The sequence below is a fragment of the Leiobunum rupestre genome, chromosome 2 (genome assembly GCF_980474605.1).
Source record: "Leiobunum rupestre chromosome 2, qqLeiRupe1.1.hap1, whole genome shotgun sequence".
NCBI lineage: Eukaryota > Metazoa > Arthropoda > Arachnida > Opiliones > Sclerosomatidae > Leiobunum > Leiobunum rupestre.
The window spans coordinates 28,976,054-28,983,520 of NC_143385.1; the positions used below are offsets into that span (position 1 = coordinate 28,976,054).

The 7,467-nt window shown below is 41.3% G+C and overlaps 2 protein-coding genes across 2 annotated transcripts; both read right to left on the reverse strand.

Annotated features, from left to right (window-relative positions):
- Nucleotides 1-3,061: 3,061 nt before the first annotated feature.
- LOC149957278 (uncharacterized) lies at nucleotides 3,062-3,448 on the reverse strand. The gene has a single exon (XM_090166945.1). The coding sequence runs from the start codon at nucleotides 3,446-3,448 to the stop codon at nucleotides 3,062-3,064; it is 387 nt and encodes a 128-aa protein (XP_090023071.1).
- A 181-nt stretch (nucleotides 3,449-3,629) lies between these two features.
- On the reverse strand, nucleotides 3,630-5,543 carry LOC149957279 (uncharacterized). Its single transcript, XM_090166946.1, has 4 exons — nucleotides 5,412-5,543; nucleotides 5,244-5,360; nucleotides 4,402-5,116; nucleotides 3,630-4,339 (listed from the first exon to the last, which is right to left on the reverse strand). The coding sequence occupies exons 1-4, from the start codon at nucleotides 5,541-5,543 to the stop codon at nucleotides 3,630-3,632; spliced, it is 1,674 nt and encodes a 557-aa protein (XP_090023072.1).
- Between the last annotated feature and the right edge of the window lie 1,924 nt (nucleotides 5,544-7,467).

Sequence of the window (7,467 nt, forward strand, 5' to 3'; positions counted from 1 at the left end):
TGGAAAATCTAATGAATGAGCAGGGGAAACTCAAAGAATAATAAGGCCACGAGAATTGCTAAAATCTCGAATATGGGCATTGAAATCGCCGTAGATGCAAATAGGAGATGATCCAGTTGGGTCAAAATTCTGAATGTCAGATTTCAGAGAGCTAAAAATTGCTTCGTTCCACGTTGGCTTTTCTTTTTTGGTTGCCATGTAGACAACAGCTAAAAGAAAATATTTTTTTTCCGATGGTTATATGAAACCAACAATGTTCGTGACATTTCAATAAAGGGATGCATTCAATACCAGGTGCCCGTCAGTATCCATGGGGAACAGTCCAAGTTGAGAATGAAAATCATTGCGATTTTGTGAAACTCAGAGAAGTTTATCTGCATTTCATGACACACGTATTCACATTTGCCTGTATTTCATATGTCCAACAAGCCATTGACTTAATTTGCATGAAGAAGTTAGACAGCAAAGCAAACTCACGCTCGACATTACGAGCTATATCGAAGAATGAGATTGGAACAAATGGACTTTTCTGACGTTGGAGCTGATAAAAAACCTGTCAGTTTTCAAGAGACGTACGAGTAAAAAAGGCAAGGACATTTGCAAGAAATGCAAAGAAAGGAGGAATAAATGCGGCAAATGTTTGTTGTACGAGTGAAAGAAAAGGAGGCTCAGCTGAAGGAGTTCAATAGACGGAAAATTGCTCTGTATACAACAAGCGCAGAATCAATCACACACCTTGACTTTGGGTAAAAGAAAGAAGGAATGAAAATGAAGTTTCACGTTGTAATAATGGGAGAGCAACTGTTTATAGTATTGCCTAGCCGACTGAATAAACTAGGCCTAACTAAACCTAACTTGGAACCGTTAAGGAAAAATAACGATGACTTCGAAAATAAATATTTCACTTTTATTTATTTTAAGAGATTTCAAATCGACCGCGCGTGGACAACTTCAAAAATACAACTGATAGTTTTTCACGCTCGATAACATCAAAAATCTTCACACGCGCGATTATATTTTTCTTACATTATATTTTGCAATATTTTTATTATAGAAATTTACATATATTAATTTTTCTACACACTCCTTAGCCTTGAACAACGTTCAAACAAGTTTTAAAACGTAACATTATATTCCAAAATTTTAGTTGACATTTTCGTTATACTCTAAAGGATACAATTATTTAACCGGACGTAATAAATTAATACCGCGATTCCTCTCTAATTCTTCCAGAGCAAATCCAAATCCGCCTCCGCTCTCTTAAAGGTTTTAGCGTTGTCGCTAATTACTATACGCACCATCCCTCGACGTGACACAAATCTTCGGAAACTCAACAAGAACGTTTCAGCCGATAAATCACTACCAATTTGCAAATGAACAGCACGTGTAACAGCGCAGGTATACAGAGCTATGTAACACTTGGTTCCTTGTTTCGTCAAAAGTGGTCCACAAAAACCAACTTCGCAAACTTGGAAAGTGGCGCTTCCGTTGTTCGTATCGTAGGTAGCGGTGCCACAGTTGTTTCACATGGTTTAACTATATATCTTTTACAACGGCCACAATCGTAAATTACTTTCTTTACGAGTTGTCGACCTTTCGGAATCCAGTAAGTTTCTCTGATTTCGACCAAAGTTTCGTTTACTCCAGCGTGATGCAATCTGGCGAGGTGATATTGCACCAAAAGTTACGACAGGTAACTCTTAGAATCCAAAATCCACGGATGTTTTTGACGATATGAAAAGTTTTCTCCAAGCAAGCGCCCACCAACGCAAAGAAGTCCATCTTCATCGAGAAACGGAGTCAACGATAGAATCTTCGATCCGTTAGGTAGATTTTTCCGTTCCCGTAGTTTTTCAAATTCAATTGGGAAGCTTTCCTTTTGATCTTGCAACAAACATAATTTCTCCGCCATTATCATCTCTTCAGCGTCAAAGGGTCCTGCCTTCTTGATTTTTCTCTTCTTGTTCTTAAAGAGTCTTAAAATCCACGCCATTACTCTCACGACTCGTAGGAAAGAGCTAAATCTAGCTAAATCAAATAGCCGCTTCGAGACTGGTTCCACATTATTGACTAACGCCGCATTTCTTATTTCCGTCTTCAATTTGTTTTCCGCAACATTTAAATCAGATTTTGCCATAACGCCAATGGAGTCTTCTAAATTTCCTTCGACTAAGAAAATCGGACCATGCCACCACAAGTAACTCAACGATAATTTTTCGATAGACATTCCACGAGTGTTTTAGAAATTATCAGGCTCGTCTGATATTTCCCATCTTTAGTTGGGAACCTCCAATACGCAACCGCGGCGAAAGCACGTTTGCTCGCGTCAACAAAACAGTGGATCTCGGCGTTTTCGTATCCAAAATATTCGATTCCACTAAAAGATATCTTGGTATTTTTATCATGTTCAAGTGCGTTAGTTCTTCGTACCAATCGTCAAAGCTTCTCGATATATCCAACGGGAGTTCGTCATCCCAATCCAGTTTAAATTCTTCGCTCCAGAGTTCTTGAAAAATCATTTTAGCTCGAATGGTGAAAGGGCTGAGGAATCCGATAGGGTAGAAAATTAGGGCAACTGACTTTAGAACCCAACGCTTCGTATTGGTTCGTTGCAAAACAAATTCATTTAAACGTATTTCATCGAAGATCAGTACGTCAGTGTTTTCTTCCCAAGACAGCCCCAAAACCTTTTGCACTGAGGGTTGAGGAAGGGTGTCCAACTCGTTTACACCGGCAGCGCATTCTCCTAGCATCTCACGTATAGCTCTCCGGAATTTGTTCTCCATTTTCGCATATTCATTCCAGCGTCCTTGAGCACGATTATGGCGTGCGATATCAATTTGTGGGCCTTGGATACTGATTCTTCACCAGATATGAAATCATCCACGTATAATTTTTCGTTTAATTCCTGGCAAACTTCAGGATATCACTCTTCATATTTACGTAGATGATTCTTAATCGTAACGTTCAGTAAGAAGGGGCTGGAATTCACTCCAAACGGCAACCGAGCGAATCGATACGTTACTAATTCTTGGTTTTCATCGTCGGCAGTAATTTACACCTACAAAATTCTCAAGGCGTCTCTATCAACTGCACGGATACTTATTTGGTGCAAAGCCTTCTCGATATCGCCAGTGAAAGCTATCGGTTTATCTCTAAACCTAATCAAAACATCCAATAACTCTGGTAGAAGAGAAGGTCCATTTTCCAGGCATTCATTTAGAGATAGTTCATTCTTGCCGTGTGAAGAAGCGTCGTAAAAAATCCTCAATTTGGTAGTTGTTCTATCCTCTCTCATAACTGCTCTGTGTGGGATATAGTAAACCGGAGTATCCGCTCTTGGAAATTCCACACATGGCGCTTCCTCAATAATTCCAGATTCTCGCTGCCCAAGTACCACTTGGTGGTAACGCTCAAAATCCGTCGGATTTCTTCTCAAATGACACATTAGTTGCGAAAACCGTCTCTTCGCCACTCCGTATTTATTGGACAAATCAAACTTTCTTCTATCGTTAAATGGGAGGGCTACTTCGTATCTTCCACCCACGTTTCGAAGATTACTCTCAAATCTATGTAGTTGCTCCTAGGCCTCTAAGTTTGGTTCGCTGTCAATCAAAATTCCTATCGAATCAGATTCCCAAAAAGCTCGCACTTGGCTCGATATTTCTTCTTCGACGCTTACTCGCAAAACAGCGACCGAGTTTACTCCGACCTCCACGGTGAATCATCCATCCAAAAACCGTACTCAACGCCACCAAAGAATCATCCAAGTGCACTCTTTCGTCCTTTACGACGTTCCAATAGAAGTTTGAACCAATTAGCACTTCAATCGAGGAATCCGCTGTCGAAATTTGACTCTTCTCAGAGACGTCCGCCAACTTATAACCTCGCTCGGACATCTCCTTCACTATTTTCCCGCTGGGAATCGCGAATACCGCTCCACAGATCTTCGGAGTTTCTATAGCAACAATTTTCACAGATTTAGTAGGATCGTACAAACTTTTTAAAATCATAACGACTTTTCTTCTGGTAACTCCTTCCGGTCTATCTTGTCCGAAAACGTGAATTATTATGGTCTCTTCCCCTAGCACTTTAAGGTTCAGTTTACGAGATACGTCTTCGCGTACGAAAGACATATGACTTCCAGTGTCTAAAAGGCAACGCGATTCGTGACCCTTCCCATCGGCGCTCAATATTTCCATCTTAGCCGTCTGCATCAGCACTACGCCTTGAACTTCAGGATTGCCGCACGACAATACCACTTTCGGCGTAACATTTTCCTCCGCAACTTTGGAGTACCGCTCTGACGTGCTCTGACTATTTCTCTTGGAATTCTTGACTTCTTTAGAGTCGCAAATTAAGTAGTGGTGTTTACGGCCACAGTGTTAACACACGAAAAACAAAGTCTCTTCTTGACAGCCAAATGCTTCTTTTCCTCGGTGGTAAACTTGTCGCAATTGCTTGTATAATGAGTATTACTCTCACAAAAGTTACACCATACTGATTTTTCGGCAACAACATTGAGTGACGCGGCGGAAGGTAAAACATTTTTCTCTGAGAAAAACTTGGACGACGTACTTGTTTTTTCTTGGGGTCCCGGCTTCGAGGTTAAGGTAGGTTCTCTCCAGGCGTAAGCGTGGTCTCTGCTTACGATTTGTCGCTCCAGAAAACCCATAATCTCGTCATATTGCCATTCCGTGTCGTGTTTCCGACGAGTTCTGCTAAACTCCAGAACGATGTCTTCCGGTAGACGAGTTCCAAGCAGGTAACTTAAAAGACTTCCGTGGGTATCCTTGCGAATGCCAAGAGCCTCCAAACTTCGCACTGCAATTTCACAACTGTCGAATAACTGACGAAGAGCCACGATTTCCGATGATTTCTTTACTGTCGGGAACTTCAACAGACGTTCCATATGCGAACTGATTATTAAATCCTTACGGCCAAATCGTTTCTTGAGATGGGCAATGGCTATTTCGTAGTTAGCGGCGGACAAGCTCAATCCGGATACGACCTTGGCGGCGGTTCCTTCAAAGAAGCCCTTGAGATAGGTGAATTTATCTATGGCGTTGAGGTGATTGTTTTTGTGGATAGCAGTCTCGTACTGGCCCCAAAAGTTCTGCCAAAGCGAAACTTCGCCGTTAAATTTGCAAATTTCCAGCTTTGGAAGTCGAACCGGTGGACCGTGAATAGCTGCTGGAACGTTCTCGTTGTTAACATCGCGATGTGTCTCGTACACCAGTTACCTTCTTTTCGAGCCATGTCATTGCTCTGTTCTTAAATAGCACCACTCTATCCATATATTGCTCCGTCTCGGTTATCTCGATCTCACATTCATCTTCGTCAGTGATCAAGTCTTCAATCTTGTTGTCGAGTTCCACTAATGTTTTAAATTTGGACTGCAACTACCCAACAGCATCTTCAAGCTCTTTTACGTTAGGCTGATTCCCATTCAATTCATTCTCTATTACGTCCACAATTTCGGTGGAAGTTCTTCGGGCAGTTTCCCGCTTCTTTATAAACTTCTTTTTCTGATCTCCAGCCATCGCAGCTTCCAAGTAGGCACGTAAACGACCTTCCCGGGTTTCGGCACCAAATATGTTAAAGATGTTGAAGTTTTACGTTGTAATAATGGGAGAGCAACTGTTTAAACTGAATAAACTAGGCCTAACTAAACCTAACTTGGAACCGTTAAGGAAAAATAACGATGACTTCGAAAATAATCATTTCACTTTTATTTATTTTAAGAGATTTCAAACCATCCGCGCGCGGACAACTTCAAAAATTCAACTGATAATTTTTAACGCTTAATAACATCAAAAATCTTCACGCGCGCGATTATATTTTTCTTACATAATATTTAGCATTATTTTTTTATAGAAATTTACATATATTAATTTTTCTACAATCACACCCAGCCCGCCTCTTACTTTCTCTTCAGATGGACGATTTACGCCATTCCAATTAAACCCAACTGGTAGTTCCAAGTACTCGAGATTTCTTAAATGAGTTTCGGTCAAGCAAAAGACAGACAAGTTATCATTTGTCATTATTTCAGTTAGTTCGACTCTCATTTACCACGACCCTCAATATTTAAACATTGCATTTTAAAATTTTGTCCACCCTTCTTTTTTCTAACACCTCGTCGTTTTTTATTATGGTTGCCTCCACTTTCGTGTCTTCATCGAGTTTTCCTGGACCCCGTGGCTTCTTCGTGAGGCCTGGCTGCGCTCTCCTCTTCGTTATTCGTGGCTGCCAACTGTGTGTTATTTCTGTCAAGCTGAAGAGAATTTTCAGAGCGTCGCTCAGCAGATTCATTTCTTTGCCGACTGTTGCGACTGTTGCGACGTCCTCTGCGATGATATCGGCTTAGATCTGGACGGAGGAAAAAAGATTCGCATACTGGTGTAAACTTCAGTTTATGAGCGTTGGACAAAACTTGGTGTTTCATTTTTCTAGACCCCAAGATCAGCCGAATCGGACGAGGCCAGTTGGTTTTGCTCTCTCCCAGAAAACTCTTACATTCCAAGACCGAGATTTCGGTCTCTTCGAGTGCCAATTTTGTGGCAAGCCACTTACTAGCTGTGTCAGAGTCCTCTAAAGCTTTGTCTTCAACTCCGAAGATAATTACATTTGATGCACGCTCATCGCGATGTTTGGTTTCCTGTACAACAGCCAACTGGAAGGCTTCCTTGATCAGTTGCCAGACTTTAGCGATTTAACTTCGGTTTGTAATTGTTCCAACTATACCATTGTTGTCTGTAGAGCTTCCTCCGTCACTTTAAACTTGTTATTTACCTCTTGTTATTCTAATTTCATTTGTTGGGTAACAATATTTTTCAGGAGGTTTCGTGGGCCTCTTTAAATAATTGAAATTGCGTTTCCATTTTAAGCGTCAAGGCACATATCGCCCCAAGAATACGAGTTTCCATATTAACTTCCTCCAGATTTGCCGGTAGATTTCGACAATGGTCATTACTCAACTTAACATGGCATGGTGAAATCATCAAACTTTCGTTGGGGGGAGATTGGCTCCTATTTTCATTTTCATTTTGGCTTGGTATCGAAGTTTTCGTCCCTCTTTTTGCAATTTTCCCGTTTGTAGCTACTTGTTGAGATCTTTGCAGTGAGGCGCAAGGAGAGAGGTTAAAACTCACTCCGCAATTTGTTTGGACCTTATTTTGTATCTCTAGCTTGTCGTTGAGTCAACTGCGCAAGCGCAAATTATCGCGCCTTGATTCAATCTGAGGCTGTGGCACCGTTACGGAAACCGCCTCCCATCTGCAGTGGGGGTCTGGGGGAGGCGTTGTTAACGTTTACGGGATGGAGGGAGGATAAATCACCCCCGTACTTCTTTAAGTATTAAGTTAAAAAAGAAAACAACCACCTGCTCGAATATGGCCGAAGATAGGAAGGCAAGAGGTAACTGTCTTCGTAAAGTTTGTGCTAAACTATGGGCACCTCAGGCAG

Coding starts and splice junctions, on each gene's coding strand:
- LOC149957278 (XM_090166945.1), bottom strand. CDS start 3,448: ATGTGTCATTTGAGAAGAAATCCGACGGATTTTGAGCGTTACCACCAA.
- LOC149957279 (XM_090166946.1), bottom strand. CDS start 5,543: ATGGCTGGAGATCAGAAAAAGAAGTTTATAAAGAAGCGGGAAACTGCC. Junction 5,361..5,411: donor TAAAAGAGCTTGAAGATGCT/GTTGGGTAGTTG, acceptor CTCGACAACAAG/ATTGAAGACTTGATCACTGA. Junction 5,117..5,243: donor TGACATGGCTCGAAAAGAAG/GTAACTGGTGTA, acceptor TCGCTTTGGCAG/AACTTTTGGGGCCAGTACGA.